The sequence below is a fragment of the Oryctolagus cuniculus genome, chromosome 14 (assembly GCF_051225735.1).
Source record: "Oryctolagus cuniculus isolate XC-2025 breed Fujian yellow rabbit chromosome 14, ASM5122573v1, whole genome shotgun sequence".
Lineage (NCBI taxonomy): Eukaryota > Metazoa > Chordata > Mammalia > Lagomorpha > Leporidae > Oryctolagus > Oryctolagus cuniculus.
The window spans coordinates 14,128,019-14,152,936 of record NC_142880.1 but is presented as its reverse complement, the minus strand read 5'-3'; the positions used below and the strand labels follow the sequence as shown (position 1 = coordinate 14,152,936).

Here is a 24,918-nt window from a genome sequence, read left to right as displayed (position 1 = left end):
AAGACAAATGTACCTATTAGGATGCACGGGAATGACTAGGCTGAACAGTCCAGCGGACAACCGCGGCTCCGCAGAATCCGCATCCTCACTGATGCTAAGAATTATGCTTTCCACACGCTGCATCTCGCTCCTTCAAACCATCGCTCGCGCTCCAGCAACTCCCCACCAAGGCTGCGTGTGCCACCTGCCTTCTGCAAGGTGGCACTGTGGACGCGAGGGCTGCAGCCGCGCACCCTGCACCCTGACTCCGGCCACGGCTGGCGTCCCTAACAAGGACCTCGGCTTCCTCGGGGGAAGCGGGCCGCCTGCCCCCAACGTCGCCAGCGACTCGCTCGGGGGTAGCCGGAGCCGGCACAGCCCCCCGAGGGGACGGGACCTGCGCCTCTTCCTCGCTGCCTTAGGGCGTCCGCTCCGCAGGCCCCCTTTTGGCCTCCAGGGAGCTCACTTCCACCCCGTCTACAGCCATCTACGGACGCGCATAAAATCCACGCCGAGACTGCTCTCGTCTGTGACCACGATTCCTGGCCCGGTTTTCAGGACTTTTTTTTTTTTTCCTCCCGAAAGTCGTTAGCTCAGGCTCAGCCACCCAGCCGCTGGCCCGACCGGTTTCTCCCCCTTCCTCCTCCTCCCAGGCAGGCGGCGGGCGAATGCGCGCAGCGCCGCTAACGCGCGCGCCGGCCCGGCCGCCCCTCCACGCGGCCCGCGGCCCCTCAGCGCCCCGCCGGCGGTCGCTCTGTCAGAGGCCGCCCGGCCAGCGGCTCCGGGGAGCACGCCGGGGCTTTCCGGCAGCCCGCCCGCCAATGGGAGCCCACAATGCAGCGAAGTCCGGCCGGGCCTCCCGGCAGCGCCCGTGCCGGCTTCCCCGGCTCCACGCCTACTGTACCCGCGCGCGTGCCTGGCGAGGGCGCGAGCGCGAGCGCGGCGCGGCGCGGCGGGGGCGCGCGCCCGGGGGGCCGGCGGCCGCGGCGGCGTGCGCGTGCGCACTGGGGTTGTTTTTCACAAAGCTGCTCTTAAAGTGAGCTGGCAGGCTCCGGCCGCCCGTCTTTGTAAGGAGACCACTGAGACGGGCGGGCGCGCGGAGCCGCCGCCGCAGCCTCTCTGCTGCCCTGACTTTTAAGAGCTCTCAATGAACTGTCTGTGAGGAGCCACTGATCCTGCCTGCAAGGGTTTGCATTTTTGCACGGCAGAAGCATCGATCAGTGTTGAGTGAAGATCCCATTTTATATGCGATCTTGACTTTTTTTGGGGTCTTACATTATATTTTTTATAGATTTTTGTTATCAACATGGTGCTGGGGAAGGTGAAGAATTTGACAATAAGCTTCGACTGTCTGAATGACAGCAATGTCCCCGTGTATTCCAGCGGGGATACTGTCTCAGGAAGGGTGAATTTAGAAGTTACTGGGGAAATCAGAGTAAAATCGCTTAAAATTCATGCAAGAGGACATGCGAAAGTACGCTGGACGGAGTCTAGAAACGCCGGCTCCAATACTGCCTACACGCAGAACTACACCGAAGAAGTAGAATATTTCAACCATAAAGACATCTTAATTGGGCACGAAAGAGGTAAGTTTTCCTACCATTCGGCAGTCTGCAGGCTGGCTTTCTCGGGTGGACGTGGTTCTCGCAGCGTAGCTCGGCCGTTTGCTGGAGGCTAGCAAAGTTGCGAGGTTTGGGTTCTCCTTGACGGGAGGCTGTAATGCGTGCCGGCATCTGCAAAGCGACTGCAAACTGCACCTCGTCTCCACCACCCCTGGACCCGGCTCGGGCTGTGCCATACGCACTTGCGGTCCATTTGCACCTCACTCGGAAATTCTGCTTGCCTCCGAGTCCATGATTTTACTGCTATGTTTTCAAATGAATTGTTGAAAGCTGCGGTCCGGCATCAGATTTTTAAAAATTTTTTCCTTTTCCTTTGCAACCTTAGCTCAAAACCTGAGCTCGAAGGAAGGAATGAAATAACATTTTAGGAGGGTTAGTAGATGTGTTTCCTTTTAATATTAACGTGCAAAGGACTTTATAAGGAATTGATCATTGTTCTTTGAGAGAGGGTTTCCCTGGCTTATTTTGACATATGGTATTACCAACACCCCACGTGTTTTTTTTTTTTTTTTAACCTCTTCTTTCCAATGCTTTGGGAATTTTGCATCAAGCATTCCTTATTTTAAAAGACAGTATCTATCACCGTGGCCGGTGTTCAGTCAGGTTCAGAAGCCATTCAGGGCCAGCAGTTTCTTCTCCAAGCATCATGTCTAACTTTGGAACGTGCATTCAATGAAACCCTGCCAGTCCAATGGAATTGAAAAGTAGACCGCACACTGGACTTGATTTTTGGTTAGAAGGGGGAGATGGAGGGTTGTCAAAGGGAGAGGGGGTCCTGAGATTTCCCCTCTATTGTTTAGATGGCTACATTGTGGAAATATAGGAGACTCTAAGCTTGTTTTTCTAAGTTTCCACCCTTTGTTAGAAGCGGTTCAATCCTGTTTCGGACCAGTTCTGGGGGGTGGTGAGGAGGGGCGCTTGTGCAGCTCTCAGCAGATTGGTTACACGCGTCAGGTGGTGGCGATGACTTAATTCCTAGCCCAAGAAGAATATAATGTTAAAACTGGTTATGTAATTTTGTGCTTCTCCTTTTTAATGCAGTATTTAGTGCAAATGCTGACTTTTTCAGAAAGAGGCTCGTTTTTATCTGCGTTTTTATATTCAAGATATACATCCCAGGGAAATGCTAATTGAATTAAGGGAAGGGAGAAATAAAGGAAGCGTTGAGTTACAGCATTATTGCATTTTTTTTTTAAATGCTCAGGTGAAATCAGTTCTTCGGCAGGGGTTCCACAGTTCACCCAGGTGGTTTTGCATCTTGAAGTAATTTCTAGTTCGTCTTCCCTAGCGTTAACTCTGATAGGAAATGCAAAGCGCCTGATGACAGTTCTGCTGTGTGCTGCAAAGCGCACACGCGAGTTTGATTTCCAGCCTTTTATAAAATGAGAAGAAACAAAAGGTTTTTCTCTCAAGAGTTGAGCCTTGCAGTGAAGGGAAAGTAGAACAATGCGTTGGGGCGGAAAGCAAGGTCGTTAGCTGCACCTCGACTTCGTGGTGAGGAAAACCGAACGCCCCGCACCTAGCCGGGCGCCCCCCGAAGCCGGCCACGCGTGGACGAGCTTCTGCCTGGAGTAGTTTCAATGACTTTAGCTGAGAGCTCTCACACGAGCCTGGCGGCGGAGGCCCCGCCCCGGGCGGCCGGCGAGGGGCGGGGCCAGGTTTGTTAGCCTGTTGCTAAGGCGATGCCGGGCGCTGATTGGATTGGGCCGGCGCGGGTGGGGAGAGTGGGCTCCGGCCGGCTGGGGCGCGGCTTGGAACCGGCGTGCGCCGGTAAAGGTCCCTCCCGAGCGGCCGCCCCCGCCCGCGCTCGCGCGAGTGCGTTCCCGGGCTTCCGTGGGCTCCCGGGGCCCGCGTCGCGGCATGCCCTGCTGCTGTCCCTCTCTCCGGCCTGTTGGGGCCACGAGGGGGACGCCTCGTACGGGGCGCCAGCCGCTGCCGGCTTTCACAGGTGCAGAGTCGCCCTGGGCGCAACTTTTGGCCAGAGACCCTCGTAGAGGGGGCTGGCGTGAGGAGAGCGAGCGGGACCCCCGAGGTCGCGGGCGACGTGTCGGAGTGGCTCCCTTTCCTCTCGGCTGCCACAGACATGTGCCGACTGTCCAGTCAGCAGTCTGGCTACCTTGACGTGACCTGAGGGGGAGTCTGGCACTGGCTGGCCAGGGCAAAGAAAAGTGGTTTCAAATCCGGGAATCTGGGCGGGAGGGGGTCTCGGCGAGCGTCCCCGGTCCCTTCCCCATTGTTTCCCGGAGCCTCAGGCCCGCCACTTCCCCGGCCCGGTCTCCCTGCTTTGCAACTGTAAAGGTGTCAGGGTGGCCCGAGCCAGATCGAACCGGTCGCCGGCTGGGGCGTGTACAGCGGAAGCGCGGCGGCGCCCTCGCCCCGCCCCCGGTCCAGCAGGCTAGGCTGCGCGGGCGCGGGCGCGGGCGCGAGCGCCGCGCGACGTATGCCGTATGTATAGCGGAGCGCGCGGCCGGCGGCGGCGCGCGCGGGCGGGCTGGCTGGCTGACTGGCTGGCTGAGATCTGCTCGCGCCGGTTTAGGCCGGTCCTCTCCTGCTCCGGTCTAGTTCTTGATTGACAGCCAGGCACTTGTTTACCACGGCGCGGCCACCGCCGCTCGCCTCCATGAGACTGCTGAGCTGGCACAAAAAGGCAGCGAGAAGGGAAGAAAGGCCGAGGAGGGCAAACTTTGGGGCGCCTTGAAAGGGGGCGCGTTTAAAGCCCCCAACCCTCCGGCTGGTGTTCTGGGCTGAGAGCCGCCCAGGGGAGTTGCCCGAGGGGTGAGGGAGATGAGCGTGGAGACGGGAGACAGTCGCCACGCTGTTGAGGCTGGAAGTGTGCGCGTGTGGGCGCCTTGACCCTTCTCCCCGGCGGCCCTCAGGAAGGCGCCTCGTTCCGGGGGCGACGCCGGGGTTGGCTGAGGGAAAAGTTCCCAGGTGGGACCGGTTTCGGGCCCTCCGGGGGTGACGGTGCGGGGTGCTCGCTGAGGAGACGCGGGGTGTGCGTGATTCTGGTCACGACCCGCGAGACCACAGCCCGGCCGCGTTGTCGGCGTCTCGGTGGTTTGCCGGTCACCTGCCGCGCGTGGAACCGGCAGGATCGGCGTGTCCGATGCCAGCTCAGCCCCTTTATCTGGCCAGCGACTGGAAAGGACCTGATGAGACTTCATTTTTTCAAGGAAGTGGGACAGTTAGTGTTTCCTGGTACGCCCCGGGCACCCTTCAGATCTCGTCCTAAATTTAGGATAAGCTCAGGCAGATCATAGAGATGCACACTGGGGCTGTTCCATGATGAACTCAGGATTGTGACCGTTTTAGGGCCCTAAGTAATTATTTTTAGCTGTGAAACTGATACGAAAATCACGGTTCCTATTTTTGTTTTAATGTCTATTCGGGCAGGAAATTTTACAGTGGTTTTGGGATTGTAACATCTTCGCTATTATATTACTCCTTCTCCCTCCCCACCGATGGGATGTAATTTGAAGAAGTTTACATGAACAGTTTTTTTTTTTTATTTAGTAAATATAAATTTTCAAAGTACAGTTACTGGATTACAATGGCTTCCCCCCCCCCATAATTTCCCTCCCACTCACACCGCTCCCATCTCCCCCTCCCTCTCCCATTCCATTCACATCAAGATTCATTTTTAATTTATATATACAGAAGATCAATTCAGTATATATTAAGTAAAGATTTCATCAGTGTGAACAGTTTTTGTATAGTCTCAATATGATCAGTTGAACACGAAGGTCGCATTTTCTTAGTGTGGTTTCACACCTGAAGCTTTTGCTGAGTAGGGCGCTTTATAGGTTTGGTTCTTTTCCACTTAGGGAAAACAAGAGGGGGGGGGGACTGTGGGTACAATTTCTCCTTACCCCCAACCTACAGAGGAGGCAGTGGAAGACTCTGGCTTTTTATTTATCCATAGGAAGTGATGAAGATGTGGCTGGAACTCAAGTGTAAAGCTTTTGTCTTGATTTATAATGTGAACAGGTTTTAGGTTGGGCCACCTGGAGGAGTGTAAAGGTTTAATGAGTTTATTGTTTTTGTTTTAGATGATGATAATTCGGAAGAAGGCTTCAACACTATTCATTCAGGAAGGCATGAGTATGCATTCAGCTTCGAGCTTCCACAGACGTAAGTGTTACAGGTGTTCAGCAGTTATAGGCACACATGGTCAAAAGCAGTCTCTTAAAATTAAATACTCAAAATTAAAATACTTTCAGTTAAAAAAAAACCCTTTTCCTTACTTAAATTTGCTAGAGGAAAACAATATGTTAAGCATAAGAAGCAACTTTTTAATCTGTGGCAAAATTATAGAAAAGGAACCTCAACTCTAGTATTCAGTCCCAAAGTTAATGAGGTTTTTAAAATATGAAATGTTTGGTTTAACATCAGGGAATTGGAGGGTGCTAGTCAAAAACAAGCACTTACTTTATTACCAAGTCACAGTAGTCTTGGTTTATAAAATCCAGTTTTCTGCATTTTCTGTAAAGGCTAACCAATAGCTGTAAGTTATGAAAGGAAAAATAGTTAGGAATATTGTGAACTTTAGGAGCGATGTTCTTCTGTTATGAATTCAATAGCTTGTGTGCAAAGAGCTACTGAGAAGGTGGCACAAGTGGTAGACCTGGGCTTGAAGGGAGCATCCTTTCTCACCTGGTATGAAAGGAGGAAGGAATGTGCAATAGCCTTAATGTAATAACAGGTTGTTGGGAGAGATACAAACTTTTTCCTTAATGATGCCTTGTAAGACATTAAAACCTGTAAACTGGCACTTAACACTGATTGTTCTGGAGGATAAACTTGGCTGCAACTGCCAAATGTACATAATTCGATATTGTTAATTCTAGTCCTTGGGTTGATACATGTCCATAGAATTCATAAAAGGTATTTTTTAGAATAGTCTCTCTACCATAATTAACAGCTTCATTTTTGAATACAGTACTTTAATGTTTCTGAGAAAAATACTAGTCTGTGAATACAATAAGACAGATACTGGACCTGAATATATTCAGAGGTCATTTAATTTTTAAGTCTAAACCACAGTCATAAACTCTAGAAGACTAGCATGAAATTTAAAATTTAGAAGTACTGAATTTTATTTTTCTGTGCCCTATAAGTTAGTATGGCAGTGAAAAATGCAAAAACAAAAAAAGAAAAAAACATCAGTGCTGCTTATGAGTATAAACTAGCACTCTAGCTTATAAATAATTCAACATATTATATATTTTTTAATGAAATTATGAAAAAGAGTAAATTTATGGAGATAAAACTCTCCAGAAGTAGTAAAAATGACAGAGTTCCAAAACAGTTCTGATTCTTTCGCTACAGTTCAATAGGTATGTTTTTATTTTTTAAGCCTATAGAGGTAGGGAACATAGCCAAGAAAGAATGAGAACATGAGTAAACTGGGAAATGTAAAAACCGTTTTTCAGAATTTCGGTAGATTTTATGAAATGTGAAATTTTTAAAACTATAATGACTATTCTAGGCTTTTTGTAGACCTTAATTAGTTGCTATATAAAGAAGTAATAATTCCCAGCTAATGAGAAGTGGAGCACTGTAGGCAATTTGGTCTGAATGTTTAAACAGTGTCTAGAATTTCTGAATAGAAAGTTAAAACCATTCTTTATTTTTAAGTTAAATTCTTGACCATTTCAGGCACTACTCATTAAATTTTTATTATTTTGCCACCAGCATTAAGAGTAGCCTCTTCTCACTTTAAAGGAATTGTATTCTTCTGGCTTTTTAGAGTAAAATTTATATGATATTTATTAACTCTTGCTATGTGAAAGTAAAATGTTTTTCCCCGATGACATATCCCTTTGGAAATTTTAAGATTTATCTATTTGATGCTCACTGGTACAAACAGTACAATATATTAACACTTTTTCTGACCTACTGTGTAATTCTTAGAAAGAGGTATAAGATTAATATATTGACCTTTATATTCTGCACAGACCACTTGCTACCTCATTCGAAGGCCGACATGGCAGTGTGCGCTATTGGGTGAAAGCCGAGTTGCACAGGCCTTGGCTTCTACCAGTAAAGTTAAAGAAGGAATTTACAGTCTTTGAGCATATAGATATCAACACTCCTTCATTACTGGTAAGAGTGGATTAGATTTTTCATTCTTTTTTTTTTTATGCATTTAAATACTAAACTATGGAATCCTCATAAATTTTAAATAGTAGTCTTATTTTAAAATTCCATAAATGTATATTTTAAATATGACATACAAATTGATAAAGAATATGCTGCTATTTTTGATATTATAGTAACTTTAAGTAAATGAAGACCAGTATATATGGTATGAAGTATCTCTTACCAAGAATATGACAGCAATATCGAAAAAAGAGATTTGTCTTCTGGATGATTTTAGAAAACCAACAGCAGCAGTAATGTCATTTATTGTAAGAAAATATCACTTTCTTGAAAATACTGTCATCTAAAATTCATACTGTATTGCATTATTCCAATATAGGGATAGTTGTCAAATAATGGGGAATCATCACTTTCATGAAAAAACTTAATTCCATTTTAAAAGGAATCATTTTTATGAAATCTAAATTTGACTTAAAAAACTTTATTTGGTTTAAACAAATGATAACATCTTCAAAACAAAAAAATTACCCTTCAAAATAGACAGTTTTCCTTTTTTTATATACTGATTTTTACATTCTCAAAGATGTTAACATTTGGGATTATAACCATTGCCTTTTCTTAAGGCAGTTTAAGTGGAAAGGGTTTTTTTTTTGTTTGTTTGTTTGGATGGTTGGTTCATCTTTAATTACTGTATATGTAAATAGGTAGGTTTTAAAATCATGTTTATTTGATGGGGTGTTAAGCCCTCTACCCTTTTTTCTTTCATGGAATGGAAATTTTTGTGAAGGCAGAAATAATAGTTTCATTAAGAAGCCATTGGTAGTTTTTAAAATAAAATATATAAGGGTACAGGGGGGGAAAAAAAGCAATACTTTAATTTTACCTTCTCCATGAATTTAGGATTATTTTTTAAAATATTCTGATACTGTGCCAATTCATACATTGGTCTTTTTATTTCTTACAGTCACCCCAAGCTGGCACAAAAGAAAAGACTCTCTGTTGCTGGTTCTGTACCTCAGGCCCAATATCCTTAAGTGCCAAAATTGAAAGGAAGGGCTATACCCCAGGTATGTATGTTATCTTTCTTCATTTAACTTCAGTATGTAAACTTAGAATATTGCTACTAAAGATACATATAGTGCAGTATTATTTGGTTTAGTATCACAAATTGTACATAACCAGTTTCATTTTACAAATTGTAATATGGTCTTTGTAGCTCATATAACTAAGAAGCTCATTTTTGATTCTGTGCTTGGTTAGTCCTAGGACACTTTCTTATCCCTGAACTTTCTAACTTAATTACTTTAAGAATTCATATTGCTTTGTGTGTTTTTTTTAAACAGTAGATACATGTATTTTTTGCCCTCTCTAGGTGAATCAATTCAGATATTTGCTGAGATTGAGAACTGCTCTTCCCGAATGGTGGTGCCAAAGGCAGCCATTTACCAAACACAGGCCTTCTATGCCAAAGGGAAAATGAAGGAAGTAAAACAGCTTGTTGCCAACTTGCGTGGGGAATCCTTATCATCTGGAAAGACAGAGACATGGAATGGCAAATTGCTGAAAATTCCACCAGTTTCTCCCTCTATCCTAGATTGTAGTATAATTCGTGTGGAATATTCTCTAATGGTATGTATAGATTTAAAAGTTTTGTTTGCTGTTGCTGTTTTTCTTAAGTTCTTTTTAAATCTTAAAGTTATGAAGATATTTTGTTTTACATCCAGGATTTGACTTTTATATTCTATATATATATACATATATGCAGATATTTATATAATTTGAAGTAATTACTAACTTTACCTTATATGTAGAGGAACTTCATGTGTATAAGTAAAAAATGAAGTAAATGGGAGCCTCAGCTAACATTAAAATTACGTTATTCACTTTTAAGACATTAATTTTACTAGGCATTCTAAACCTAATGTCTCTTTTACTATTAGGTATATGTGGATATTCCTGGAGCTATGGATTTATTTCTTAATCTGCCACTTGTCATCGGTACCATTCCTCTACATCCATTTGGTAGCAGAACCTCAAGTGTAAGCAGTCAGTGTAGCATGAATATGAACTGGCTCGGTTTATCCCTTCCTGAAAGACCTGAAGGTAATTACATATCTAAGCTTAATCTCTTATTATTATTAAGAACATTATTTGCTTCTGATATTTCATGACCCTAGATAAACTTAATTGTCCCTAAAGAGAGTAGACATGTCCTTAATGTTAAATTTTAATTTGCATATTGTATGTCTCTAGTTTTAATCACCAAATAAATTGCTGTTTTATCTTGACATTCCATTTTAATACCTACTATTCTGTGTATCTTGACATGCATAAGAACGTGCTGTTCGAATTGCGTGTATCTTTTTCCTTCAGCACCACCCAGCTATGCAGAAGTGGTGACAGAAGAACAAAGGCGAAACAATCTTGCACCAGTGAATGCTTGTGATGACTTTGAGAGAGCACTTCAAGGACCACTGTTTGCATATATACAGGAATTTCGGTTCTTGCCTCCACCTCTTTATTCAGAGGTAAGCACTCCTTAAGTGTGAAATGGGTAGGTTCTCTTGAAAAAGAACATTGCAGATGTTTTTACAAATACAGTTAGGTCTTGATTATCCTAAAAACAGTAGAACAAATAATTAAGAGCAATAGATTAAAAGCTAGGATTAGGATTGTAAGCATTCATTAAATTTGACACAGACTGTTCAGTATTTTTGGGGAAACAAAGATCCAGTCTCATTCATTTTAATTTTTGAGGGAGTAATTTCATGTTTTTTGAACAGCAACAGAACAGGTATTTTGCAAGCATTGATTAAGTAGCTAGAATTTAAGTTATTCATGGTCTTTGTCCAATTTAATTCTTGCACATTTTAACACTCAGGGGAAAAGAGCCTGTTTGCAGTAACATCCCCCACAGCATTCCCACTGTTAGAGACGATTTACATTCATATCATATTGATGTAAATAAAGCATGCTCCTTACTTGGGAGAAGTGCACATGTAGTGAGAAAAACAAACTTAAAAGCAAAATCCTACTTAAAATATGACAGGAATGTATAGCTCATTTGAGGCAGAGCTTTTTGGGCCCTGGGTATCAGGCAGGGCTTCCGTGAGAGGGTGTCCACTAAAAAATAAATAGACCCCAAAAGGAGGACCTATTATAATCTATTCTTGCAAATTCTTAAGTAGACATAATTCTTCCTATCCTATTAATTCTAAATCATAAAATTTCTATTATTTGATGCCAAAATTTTCTGTTACTCATTAAAGGTTTTGCTACTACATTTTTATTCTGACATTTCTGTCTTTCTCATGAAGTTAGTCATTTCTATCTTGACTTAAGGTTTAGGGGCTGTCCAAAGGGAAATTTTAAAATAATAGCAATATAATTATTAATTCACTTAGAAGCAATTCTGCCTCATTTTAAAATGAACTAAAGATAATTAAGATAATTTAGCTTAGCTTAGATAAAATAGGTTCAGGATATATTTAACTAAAAATGTTTTGGTTTTTTTCCCTTCAAAAAGTTGGAACATTTTGGGTTGCTCAACATTTAAATGTAAGTAGGTAGGACGAGTCTTGTTCAAAAGATATTTCTATAAAAATATATTTATAAATTGATTTGCCCCTCTGTGGCCATAGTTTTTGTACCTGTGAAGTAACTGAAATGAGTTTGCTTTCATAAAGTTTACCTATATGTGAAAATCACTCCAGAGATGGAACAGACAGAACACCTCTAGGGTGTGGGGTTCGGCAATGCTGTTTCCTGGTCCTCACCATATTTTAGGCATTCTGTAGGATTTAACGTCCATGAGTTCTTTATTCAGAAAAGCACCAAGAGCACTGTGTACAGTTTCCTTCTTCCCAAAGCCTGGGAAGGGAGGAGTTGCCTTTTTTTTGTGGGGAATAAAAAGGGTCCTTCACAAACAAAGGTCCATTGCTATGAAGATATGTTCTCCTACTGTATATTTGAATCTTAAGTACTATGCTGAATAAAACTCCATTTTGTGATAAAATTTTACCATTAATTTTGGAAATAGAGGGCTATTCTGACATCTTTGATTAACAGTAAGATAATGTCAGCATCGTTTCCTTCCCATACAGCAAGTATTTCAGATTTGAAAAGGAAATAATGGGGTATAATTTGCTAATAAGCTGTATATTTTCTTTCTGATTACATTTCTCATTAGTGCTCAAAAATCATTCATTTGCTGCTTTCTTTGTAGACCTCATCAAATTACTAAAATTCTTTCCTCATTTCTTTCTAGATTGATCCAAATCCTGATCAGTCAGCAGACGATAGGCCATCCTGCCCCTCTCGTTGAAGGAACACTTGGCTGAATCAAGTTGATGTGGGTTCCGAACTCTATGTCTCTTCCGGCTGAGGACAGAGAAGTATCTTGGGAGACACGTTTTCAGTGGAAGTGGAATTGCTTTTGCCCAGAAAATGGCGAATACATGAAATAAGCAGTGATGATGCTTTAGAAGCCTACACAGCAACATTCTGGGACTGCTCCAACATGCTTGAAGATCTAAGCTTTTCTCCTTTAAAACTGGCACATACTAAGAGCAGTCTTCTTAGCCTATGGTCATACGTGTCAAGACACCACGTTGTAAAGAGGGATAATTCCTTCTTTTGATTTGAAAATTTGCACATGCTCAATGCTTACATTGTGCGGTTCGATGTCACTACAGCTTTTTTTTTTTTTTTTTCCATTTCTGCCAGACTCTTGATACTCTTTTAAAACTTGTTTGTGATCAGCACAACAAGGAACAAAAGAAAGCTTTGAAAAAACTTTAACATGAGAAAAACGCACTGACCTTTTTTTATTTAATATAGCCTGGACTTGACCTGCGTATGCACATGCTCAGAATCGTCCTCCTAGGCTGACCATGTATCACCTCCTCAGCTTGGATCCTGTTGTGGATTTATTTACAAACATCAAATGCCTTCAAGCCAATCCTTTTTGCTGTATGTTTTGCAGCCTACTGTAGTAGATACGCAACAGATACGTGGGGGTAAAAGATAAGAGGAGGAAGCTAATAAGACTGTCAAGATTGTATACCTTCTTGGTTTCTTTTAAGAATTTGTTGCCTTTCTACTATTACAGCAAAGCAGCATTTTGTTACTGACTGCCTAAAATCACTTAATCTCAGGTGAACGCATCACTTGCCAAACTGTTGGAATGCTATTTGTGTTTTGTTGCACTGTTGAGTTTTTTGTTTGTTTGTTTGTTTGTTTATTTGGTTGGCTCTTTGGAGAGGGAAATTTGGAAACGGGACATACACAAAAGTGATAACCCACCCACATCCCCTTTTTATCATTACATAAAAGAAGAAACTAGCAGAGCTAAGAATAGAGTACAGAAAGGCAGTATGGCAAGCACCAGCAAAGAGTTAAGGGCTGTTGCTCTTGAAAATTATTTTTTTTATTATTATTTTAAAAGTATGGAAATTTACCAGTCACTGGGGAAAGGAGGGGAAAGTGCATTTATTTTTCTATAGAGTTACTTAATTACCTCCGAAACACATATGTTGGAAATCATTTTTGCTGAGGCAAGCATTTTAATGAGCAGGAATATGTTGAATATGTTGAAGTTACATTAGAGAGCTCAAGTTACACATTTGCCATCCTGCTCTATCTTGGTGGAGTGTGAAAACCCAAGTTTATTCCAGAAGTGTGTAATTTCATAATTACAAATACTAGGATGCTTGTTGGGATAACAGTTGAATTTTTATGTATGTGTCTTTGTGTGTGTGTGTGTGTGTGTGTGTGTGGTTTTTTAAATTTAAATGCTTTTTTTCCATTACCTACAGAAAGAACAGTTTGTTAAACATGAGAAATCACTCACTTTGAGTTATATAGAGAAGATAGGAAAAGTAATCATTTAAAGATAATTTACGGTTGGCTCATAATAAATATACCAGCATTCATAACAACATTTAAAACTACATGTTCCAAGATACCAAGTGTACTGATTTTTTTTTTTTTTTAAGAAGGAACTGTTTCTAATAAAAGTCAGCATCTCTGATGTTGCAACATATGTGTGAAATGGGTAGTACATCTATCCTACCATTTAACCCCACAGTTAATAAAGTGGCTGAAAATAATAGTAACTCTGGCTTGGTGCTTGACCTGGTTAAATACTGTCTTAAAGCTTCATACAAAACAAATAGGCTTTTCCATAAGTGGCCTTTAAGAAAACATGGAAGACAATTCATGTTTGAAAAATGCTGACAGGGTGAAGAAAGCCCAGTGTAAAATGAATCGCGTTTTAAGTGATTCGGTTAAAGGGTTTGGGCTCCCGTAGCAAACTAATACTAGATAATAAGGAAATGGGGGTGAAATATTTTTTTATTGTTGTTAAATCATTTTGTGAATGTCCCCCTCAAAAGAAGCTAATGGAATATTTGGCATTAAGGGCATTTGGTGGTTTTATTTTTGTTTGGGGGGATTGTCAGAAAATCCCTTTTCTTTTTTTCTTATGTCTAACAGACTAGGGAACAATTGTTGATATGCATAGCATTGGAATACTGATCATCATATACTCTTAAAGTAACACATGAAGCAAGAATGACCAATATTCTGATCATTGGCACTGGATCACAAATGTGATAACATTTTAAATTTATAAAACTTTATTAAATAAAGTTTTATTTTCTCCACTAAAGTATTTCCTTACTCTTATTTAGAGGCATTACTTTCTCCTAAATATTGGTCAATTCCTGACATACGATGTGAGGTTCACAGTTGTATTCCAGTATTCATGATAGATTCCTGATTTTTCAATTAGGAAAAGTAAAATCCAAAATGTTAGCAAAACAAAGTGCAATATTAAATGTTTGCTTTATAGATTATATTCTATGGCTGTTTGTAATTTTTCTCTATTTTTTTCTTTTTTTATTTGGTGCTGAATATGTCCTTGTAGGCTCTGTTTTAAGAAAACAATATGTGGGAAATGATTTAATTTTTCCTATTGCTCTTCCTTGTGGAAAATAAAGTGTTTTGTTTGTTTTGTTTTTCTTTTTTGTATAATTGTTTGGAAATTTCTTTGAGTCTTGATCATATCAATAATTCACCATACATGCAAACACTATTAACACTATAAACTTAATTTGGGATAAGAATAGTTGCTAAATAAGGTACTGAAAACACTTCACTTACAGGAATTTTAGTACTATTAATCGTTTTATTTGATTGGCAGAGTTATGGGTTCTCTCATAAGTCATAAATTAGTTAAAAGTTCAGTCTTTAATTGGAACTAATCATAGCCAAGTAAAGTAATTTCATTTCTCAGTACCTGTTCCCTCTCACTATGAATATCTAGGTTTCCAGTATTTCAGAATACAACTTAAGAAGTTACATCCCATTGAAAAACTCAGTTTTCCTAAATTTTAAGGTGGGAAATACATGTGCACATATATTTGGAATCATGTTTTCATCTGATATTTATAAATTTATGCAAGAATTATCAAGTTGTATATGTGCTTTAGTATTGGATTCCTCCAGTATCTCTTCCCAAAGTTATATATTCACATACAAAGCATGTTGCAAAGAGACATTTAGATAATTTTTTTGGTATATGTTTGTAACCACTGAATTTCACAGAGGTACCGTTTTTTTCATTCAGTCAAGCCACCAGCACACAGTATTTTAATGAGAAAAATGAAAGTGTGGAAAAAGGAATTATAGGATAAGAAGGGGAGATGCTGGTTCTGGGTTCTGCAATTTTAGATGTGGCATTTCCATACCTATGAAGTGGAAAAATAGCTAGCCAAGGTCCTTTCCATTGTGGAAGGTGTTATTTGTGCTGAATAAATAATGCTCCATACAACATTGGAAAGTCACTGTATTGCTGCTGTTTGCATTGGAATACAGGGGTACATGCTTCAGGCACATGCAGTCCACTGGAGAGCTTGTCTATCTTGAGCATACTGATGAGAAATATTTTTGCAATAACAAAGAACCATACACCCGGTGGCTTCAAACTACATTATTTTCCCCCAAGTTCTGGGGAGGTGCAAAATCAAAGTGTGGGCGGGGCCAGAAGCCACATGTAGCTTGTAGGGGAAAATCTTCCTTTGCCTCTCCTGGTTTCTGATGGTGGCAAACTACCCTTGACTTGGAGATTTATCACTCTCTGCCTCTCTGGTCTAATGGCCATCTTCCCCCTGGGCATCTGTCCCCTCACATTGCATTCTGTTCTCTGTGTTGCTTGTTTTTATAAGGAGAGCAGCCATGTTGGATTTTTTTTTTTTAAGATTTATTTATTTAAAAGAGTTACACAGAGAGAGGAGAAGCAGAGAGAGAGGGAGAGAGAGAGAGAGAGAGAGAGAGAGAGGTCTTCCACCGGATGGTTCACTCCCCAGATGGCTGCAACGGCTGGAGCTGTGTCGATCCGAAGCCAGGAGCCAGGAGCTTCTTTCCGGAATCCCATGTGGGTGCAGGGGGCCAAGCACTTGGGCCATCTTCTACTGCTTTCCCAGGCCATAGCAGAGAGCTAGACAGGCAGTGGAGCAGCTGGGTCTTGAACCGGCACCCATATTGGATGGCGGCACTTCAGGCCAGGGCGTTAACCCACTGCGCCATAGCGCTGACCTCAGCCATATTGGATTACTACCCTGCTCCAATATGACCTCGCATTAACTGACTCCACCTGCTATGACCCCCTTTACAAAGAAGGTCACATTCTGAGATGGTAGGACTGGTGCTTCAACACACCTTTTGGGGACATAGCGCAATCCCTAACAACTGCCTTCCCTCCAGAAAAGAAAGCATGGGGACAGTGTAGTGCCCACAGGGAAAAGCTACCTATGTAGAGTGAACACGGTTAGCTCGTCCTCACTTTATGGCACAATTCAGTCCTGAACTATAAAATCAGAATAAACAAAAGAAAATTTTCTTTCCCTCTTCCTTGGCCTGATGCAGGTACTGCAGTGGGTGAGCAGTCAGGATAGAAGGTAAGAAACCTGAGTTCTGGCACACTTCCTCGAAGTGGCTCAGTGAACTTGAACAAGTCATTTACGTCCTCTGGGGCCCCCTTTCCTGTTCCCTCATCTATAAAACAAGTCTTTTGGGGGCCCTTCCAGCAATATCTTTCTTCCTAGAGTGCTTGATAAAATTGGGTTAAAACACCACAGCCTTGCAGCATAGCAGGTAAAGCCACCACCCACAGTTCCAGCATCCCTTATGGGTGCCAGTTTGAGTCCTAGCTGTTCCACTTCTGATCCAGCTCTCTGCTATGGGCCTGGGAAAGCAGTAGAAGATGGCCCAAGTCTTTGGGCCCCTGCACCCACATGGAAGACCCAGAAGAAGCTCCTGGCTCCTGGCCTCGGATCAGCTCAGTTCTGGCTGTTGCGGCCATTTGGAGAGTGAACTAGCTGATGGAAGACACACACTCTCTCTCTCTCTCTCTCTCTCTCTCTCTCTCTCTCCCTCTGTCTCTCTGTAACTCTGCCTTTCAAATAAAAAAGTAATCTTAAAAAAAAAAAAACAAAACTAAAACACCACAGCCTTGTGTATAGGCTCTAGTCTTTAAGAGTTCATATTATTGGAAGATTTATTATTTCCTTATGTTTTACCCAATATAGTAGCTGAAAATTTTTATAATTGAATTTCATTCCAGAAAATATTCTGTACTATTGCATTGGCCGCTACCTTATTTCACAATAGTAGACAGTCACCATGTTCTTTCTTTTTCTTTTTCTATTTTTTATTTGAAAGGCAGGTTTACATAAAGAGAGCAAGAGGGAGAGAGAGAGAGACAGAGGTCTCCTATCAGTTGGTTAACTCCCCAAATGGCCACAACAGCTGGGGCTAGGCCAGGCCAAACCAGAAGCCAGGAACTCCACCCAAGTCTCCCACATGGGTGCAAGGGCCCAAGTACTTGGGCCATCCTCCACTGCTTTCCCAGGTACAATAGCAGGGAGCTGGATAGGAAGTAGTATATCCAGGACTTGAACCAGTGGCCGTATGGGATGCCAGCGTTACAGGCAATGGCCTTTCCCACTATGCCACTACCACACCAGGACTTCAGAAATTTCTTCTAGCCAAATATCCTGTCCCTTTTGAATGCAGCTGAAGCTCGAGAGCTCCTTCTTCTAGAATGCCGCAGTTAGGTACTTTGGGGTTAGTTTGGTTATCCACGCAGAAGTCCCTTACTTGAAGTAACTAGAATCTTCCCATTTCTAGCATAAACATATGTGGTTTGGAGCCATCTGGCACAGTGGGTTAAGCCACCACTTAAGACCCTGGCATCCCATATGAGTGCTGGTTCAAGTCCTGACTGTTCACTTTTGATCCAGCTTCAAGATAATGCACCTGGGAAAAGCAACAAAAGATGGCCCAAGGACTTGGAACCCAGATGGAGTTCCAGGTTCCTGGTTTCAGCCTGGCCCATCCCCAGTTCTTGTGGATATGTTGGGGAGTGAACCAGCAGATGGAAGATTTCGTTTCCTCTTCCTCTCTTTGTGTGTCGCTCTGCCTTTCAAATCAATCTTTAATTTAAAAAAATATATATATACAGTTTAAGGCCAGTGCCGCGGCTCAATAGGCTAATCCTCTGCATGCGGCGCCGGCACACGGGGTTCTAGTCCTGGTCGAGGCACCGGATTCTGTCCCGGTTGCCCCTCTTCCAGGCCAGCTCTCTGCTGTGGCCCGGGAGTGCAGTGGAGGATGGCCCAAGTGCTTGGGCCCTGCACCCCATGGGAGACCAGGAGAAGCACCTGGCTCCTGGCTTCGGATCAGTGTGGTGCGCCGGCGGCAGCGGCCATTGGAGGGTGAACCAACGGCAAAGGAAGACCTTTCTCTCTGTCTCTCTCTCTCACTGTCCACTCTGCCTGTCGAAAAAAACAAAAACAAAAAAAAATATACAGTTTAACCTAATACTGATCAATTTTTAATATGTACTCTTAAAGTCAAGATGCACATTTTTAAAAATTCCCAGTAACTTCTAATATCCTATGAGATGACTATGGTTGACAACGATTTGGTATATATTTTATATATATAATATATCAAAAAAGAGAGGAGAGGATTTTGAATGTTCCCAACACAAGGAAATAATAAATGTCTAAGGTGGTGAATATAGTTCCCTTGTTACACATCCTATGCATGTATTGAAATGTTACACTGTGCCTCATACATATGTACAGTCATTACATGTCAATGTAAAAGACTTAAAGACTTAAAGGACATGACCAGTCAGTAAGAAATTTGTTTGGTTTTATAAAACCTAAGACTGGAGACGCCAATGAGTAGCAAGAGAATTTGCCCCAGAGGGTGTAAGAGCAGGAGAGTAGAAATTGTGGTGCAGCTGGGAAGTCAGCAGCCCGCCAATGCGTGGTAAAAGTCCCGGCTTCTTCAAGGGGAGGGAGACGGTCAGGGGCTTGAAATGTCCCTTCCGAGGGAGGCTGGGCATTTCTCTTCCACCTTAATGTCACTTACCTCTCTGATAACTTCTAGCTTAGTGTAAGCATTTGGGTTTTGTGTGTGAGTGTGTGTCTGTGCATATGTTTCAGGCAGAAATAAGGATATTGGGATGTTTCCATGTGGGACAAAATAGACAGCCTGGAGGGGAAGTGCATAAAGTCTGCTTCCAATCCCGCCTTGTTACGCCATGAGGTTGCCCCCATACACCCTGGGCTCCGAGCTAATGGAATGCAACATAATGGAGTTTTGTTACCTCAGGGTACCGTCTCCACCATTCTGTGCCTTTTGACAGTTAGCTTTCTGGATTCAATAAAGGAGAAGCAAATTGCTCCAATTTAGGGAAAATCTATTAACTTGTTTAGTTCTCTGGAGTACTGTTCTTCGGCACACTGAAGCACTGGCTTACAAAATAAAATGCCAGAAATCAGGAAGCTCTGGCCAGGTAGTGTCTGCAGTTCATATTGCTGAATTAGGGAAATGAGTGTCTGCATGTCTGTCTGGTTAACCTTTCTTCTGTGATCATATGGAGTGGTTTTGGATGTGAAGAAATGCTACATGTGTATTTTTCCTTGGCCTGACTTTACAAATACCATTCATCCAAGTTAGCAAAATATGGCAGGTGCCATGCAGGTTCTCTGTGTGCACATTATCTTATTAATTCTTACAATTTTTGAACACCAGTTTGATCTATTTTTTAGTTGAAGAAACTGTGTTCAAGAAAGGTTGAGCGGCTATCTCACCTCACACATTTGTCAAACTAAAAGCCATTCACTCGCATGACTGTACTACAATGCTACAGGCACTATTAGTGAAGCCTTTAGTGTGCCATAGTTTTTTCTTGAGAAGCCCCATCTTTTAACAGGAAATTCAGGCACCCACACAACAGGCTCACCGTAACAAGTGGACAACACAGTGGCAAACATTGCCAGTCACAGGTGGGAAGAGGCTCAGAAGGGCGCAGATGGGAGGCTCAGGTGTGGCAAGTTCTGAGCTCCTAAGGGAGACCCAGTGGGAGGAGGAGGTGTGAAGGTAGACACATTGTCCTCCCAGACTCAGCTAAAGCCGGACTGTCAGCAGCAGCTGCTGGTACGGAGAGAAAGGTCAGGGAGAGCCGACTGCCAAGGGGCGGGAGAGGGCGAGGTAGACTCAGGGGAGAGGACCCCATTCCAGTGAGAAAACTAGGTCACCGGGCAGTGTCTGCAGGCAACTTGCCCACCTGGAACGCCTCGCCTCCCTGAATGTACCTGGACGGAGTGACAGTCAGATGACGCCTCTGGAAACAGAACTAAGCAACCCTCTTCGTGCAACGGGAGAGCCACCACAGCTCCCCATTCCTTCAGTGCATGAGTAAGGAATAATGCTCAAAATGCTCTATTAACTGGAAGCAGGAAAGCTGAGTTAACTTCAAAACACCACGGATGCACACGAGGCACTCTGGACTTGAAACTCCTAGCACTGTTTTGGCAATAATCAAGCCAACTAACAGTCATTTTACATAGCTCTAAATGTTGTGTGTGCCCCGAGACTGTCAGAGCCGAATCCATTACATTGTCAATAAATAGTCTTACATTCTTGTGCTGTTCACTGCTGCTAGATCCTTCCAGATGGTGCTGATGGCTACCGAACTCTTCTGTTTTCTTCTTCTTTTAATGTTACTTATCTATTTTTATTTGAAAGGCCAAGTGACAGAGAGAGAGAGAGAGAGAGACAGCCAGTGAATTCTTCCACCTGCTGATTCACACTCCCTAAATGTGTGCAACAGCTAGGGCTGGGCCAGCCTAAAGCCAAGAGCCCTGCACTCTTGGGTCTCCTAAGTGGGTGGTAGGGTCGCAAATACTTGAACCATCACCTGTTGCCTCTCAGAGCGCACAGTAGCAGGAAACTAGATCATTAAGGAAGTGGGGACTTGAACCTAGGCACCCTAACGCGGGTGCATGGGTCCCAAACAGTGTCTTAACCACTGAGCTCTTTCCTTCTATGTGTCTCCCTGTGTGTTTCCTCAGGGAGATCATTCCTTCCCAGCTTCAGTTATCAACCCTATGATGATTTAAATCTCCATTATCTGCATCCCCACTTTTCCTCATATCCTTGCTCTCATTCTCAGTGACATTACAAATACTTTACTTAGCCGGCACCGTGGCTCACTAGGCTAATCCTCCGCCTTGCGGCACCAGCACACCGGGTTCTAGTCCCGGTTGGGGCACCAGATTCTGTTGCCCCTCTTTCAGGCCAGCTCTCTGCTGTGGCCAGGGAGTGCAGTGGAGGATGGCCCAAGTGCTTGGGCCCTGCACCCCATGGGAGACCAGGAGAAGCACCTGGCTCCTGGCTTTGGATCAGCGCGGTGCACCGGCCGCAGCGCGCCGGCCGTGGCGGCCATTGGAGGGTGAACCAATGGCAAAGGAAGACCTTTCTCTCTGTCTCTCTCTCTCACTGTCCACTCTGTCAAAAAAATAAAAAAATAAAAATAAAAAAATAAATACTTTACTTGATTAATTTGCTGCTGTCCCCAAACAAGTATCAACCTCCACCTCCTTCCCCATGTACCCAATGGCACACGCACCTTGTCTGTCTGGATCTCTGATCACTGGTAAGGGAACCACCTGCCCCACCCACTTCCTCCCCTGCCCGATCATGAAGTCCTCAGGTTCTTCTCCATAAGACCACACTGCTATCTGACCTTTCCCTCCATTCCCATTGCTGCCACACACTTTTTTTTTTTTTTTGACAGGCAGAGTGGACGGTGAGAGAGACAGAGACAGAGAGAGAAAGGTCTTCCTTTGCCGTTGGTTCACCCTCCAATGGCTGCCACAGCCAGCGCGCTGCGGCCAGCGCGCTGTGCTGATCTGAAGTCAGGAGCCAGGTGCTCCCTCCTGGTCTCCCATGGGGTGCAGGGCCCAAGCATTTGGGCCATCCTCCATTGTACTCCCGGGCCACAGCAGAGAGCTGGCCTGGAAGAGGGGCAACCGGGACAGAATCTGTCGCCCGACCGGGACTAGAACCCCGTGTGCCGGCGCCGCTAGGCAGAGGATTAGCCTATTGCGCCACGGTACCGGCTCACTGCCACACACTTCTTATCCCCTTCCACCCATTGTAAAATCCCAGCATTGGTGTCCACTACACCACAGAGTTGTTTGGGTCATTCCACTCTGGAGGCCCTCAGCCCTTGTTCTCCCTGGTGGCATTTGTTCAAGTTTATGACCTGTTGGTCTTGCTTCCCTGGTGAGGCATAAGTCCCTTAAGGCAGAAGCTAAATCTGTTACTTCTTTTGCATTTCATCCTAGCCTACCCAAACCCTCATTCTATATCATGAGGCCCAAGCTGAGTGGAGGACAGATGTTCAAAAACATACTTGGGCAATATTTAACATTTGGGTACTTCTATGGACTTAGTTGCCTCCTCCCCACATTCTTAAGTTGGCCCTAACCCCTAGTATGACGTATCTGGATAGGGGGGTCTTTAAGAGATAATTACAGTTAAATGGGGTCAGCAGGGTGAGGCCCTAGTCCAACAGGACTACAGCCTTGTAAGAACTGGTGGTGAGAGGTGTCTCGCCCTCCCTCCCTCTGCCATGTGAGGACACAGGGAGAAGTTGACTGTCTGCAAGCTGGGGAGAGGCCCCAAACCAGGGAACAGCATCGGCTTGCACTTTGGTCTAAAACTTCCCAGCTGACAGAAGGGTCAGAAAATACACATCTGTTGCTTGAGCCACCTAATCTACAGCATCTTACTATGGCAGCCCTTGCGATCAAGACTGGCACTGAGGGATGTTGCTGTGACCAGTAGGGCTCTTGTTAGCCTTTCGCTGTTAAGGTTTCATCCTTGTGAAAAAAACAAAGAACTACCATGTAAAGTATCTTTCTTTATATGTGAAATAGTGGCACAGAAGGTTATCCTGAAGGTTCTTCCTGGCTGTTTCAGTTCTAAAGTTATAGAAGTATATAGCCCAGGAGCCGGCGTCATGGCTCACTTGGTTAATCCTCCACCTGTGGCACTGGCATTCCATATGGGTGCCAGGTTCTAGTCCCAGTTGCTCCTCTTCTAGTCCAGCTCTCTGCTGTGGCCCGGGAGTGCAGTGGAGGATGGCCCAACTGCTTGGGCCCTGCACGAGCATGGGAGACCCAGAGGGAGCACCTGGCTTCTGACTTCGGATTGGCATAGCTCCGGCCGTAGCAGCCATTTTGGGGGGGGTGAACCAATGGGTGCTACCCCACCCCCGTATCCTCATGAGGACATGGCCTCCAGTCCCTGTCTCTAAGTGCTGGTCCACTCCACAGCCCGAGGCACTTTATGCTGGGAGACTATATTCACTTGTCCTCTCAGATCAACAAACTAAAATCTCTGATGGAGCAAACGGAATAACGGAATGACCATTGAAGAGAAACTGCCGGGAGTACACTTAGGAGGATCAAAAAGTAACAGTAAGATCATGAAAGAGGCTTTAGAAGCAGACCGGCACTAGCAGTGTAAAAGCTGTGGAAGCCAATTACAAGCAGCAGGAGGCCCAGTGCGAGATATTTTTGTTATAGCTGGAATAACACACTTTAGCTAACCTCTTGCTGATTCAGGAGCCAGAAGCTTAATTTTTTAAAGCTTGGGGGCAGGTGTGTGGTGCAGCTGTTAAAATACACACCACTTGGGATGCCTGCATCTGGACCCAAGTGCCTGGGCTTGAATCCTGGCTTTGCTTCTGAGTTCAGCTTCCTGTTAATGCACACCCTGGTAGGCAGCAGGTGATGGTTCAAGTAGTTGGGTCCCTGTCACTCAGGTGGGGAACCCAGATTGAGTTCCTGGCTCCCAGTTTCAGCCTGGGACAGCCCGGCCCAGCAGATGGAAGAGCCCCATCTGTCTTTCTCTGTCTCTGCCTTTCATACAAATAAAAATAAACAATAACTTTTTAAATGTTAAAAACTTTTAAATTTTTAAGTTGAAAAATTTTTTTTTGAGTGGGGAAAGCCCAAAGAGGATCTAATGAGTGCAGATTAAGATCTACAGAGAAAAGTGTAAAACCAGGGTGATGTAGCTCAGAGGTCACAAATTCAAATGCTTTCAGTGGCCAGACAGGTTCTATCTCCAAGTGAGCTGTGTGCAGCGGGGGTGGAGAGGACAGAGGATTTGTGCACTGTCCAAAGTGCCCAGGGGCTGTGCACCTGCAGCTGATCGGGGCCCTCTGCCAACATCAGCCTTGCGTTGCCTGATTTTGTGATATTTTTCAAGAGAAGCTGAAAATGTGCATGTGATTGTGGATCTATGTATGAAAGAGAGAGAAAGAAAACAACTATTCAGAAAAAAAAAATCATTGTCATGACAAAAAAAAAAAGAAAAAAGAAAAGTAATGGAAGAAGCACAAAACAAAAAGGAAGCCAGCAAGCCACATTCTCTGAATTTGGGTTTAGAGAAGTGTCTTAGAGAAGCCTAGGGACTCCTTAATACACCTGAGCACCATCTTCTACCCACAGTCCTTCTCCTTTCCACTCCTTGGTAATACTCCACACACAACCATGGGACTCAGAGACAGTGAACAGTGCTAAGTGGGCCTTTTCCATGGTCCTTGTTTAAAAGAGTATCCGCCAAGGGCTTTGCTGAACTGTAGATCCTAACGGGGGCTGGTGCAGGGTAGAGATCTGCATTTATGATGAGCCCCCAGGTGTGATGTGTGATGCTGCTGGATACTGCTTTGAGCAACAGATTTTAGAGCAGGTTTTCCAACTTTTTTGGCACAATTTGACAACTGAAAACATATATACAAATGTACGTGTCTAACTGAAACAGAAATTTCACATGGCTA

The 24,918-nt window shown here is 43.8% G+C and overlaps 1 protein-coding gene and 1 long non-coding RNA gene across 8 annotated transcripts in view; one reads left to right on the top strand and one right to left on the bottom strand.

The window, feature by feature from the left end:
- LOC149122243 (uncharacterized) overlaps positions 1-1,734 on the bottom strand; it is a 203,305-nt gene extending 201,571 nt beyond the window's left edge. Inside the window, exon 1 of the long non-coding RNA XR_016220499.1 lies at positions 1,580-1,734. This is a non-coding gene — a long non-coding RNA (uncharacterized LOC149122243). The remainder of the gene's footprint in view (positions 1-1,579) is intronic.
- ARRDC3 (arrestin domain containing 3) lies at positions 1,041-14,738 on the top strand. Of its 7 annotated transcripts, none has more exons than XR_517715.5 (8): positions 1,041-1,565; positions 5,651-5,732; positions 7,559-7,706; positions 8,668-8,770; positions 9,076-9,332; positions 9,644-9,806; positions 10,039-10,231; positions 11,971-14,738. XR_517715.5 is itself a non-coding variant. In XM_002713914.6 (8 exons), the coding sequence occupies exons 1-8, from the start codon at positions 1,286-1,288 to the stop codon at positions 12,025-12,027; spliced, it is 1,245 nt and encodes a 414-aa protein (XP_002713960.1). In that variant the 5' UTR covers positions 1,041-1,285; the 3' UTR covers positions 12,028-14,738. The 7 variants fall into 7 exon arrangements, 5 of the variants coding, with proteins under 5 accessions (XP_002713960.1, XP_051709572.1, XP_089169136.1 ...); XM_002713914.6 differs by having other exon boundaries at positions 10,077-10,231; XM_008261935.5 differs by lacking the exon at positions 1,041-1,565 and adding an exon at positions 4,065-4,799 and having other exon boundaries at positions 10,077-10,231.
- Positions 14,739-24,918: the final 10,180 nt, after the last annotated feature.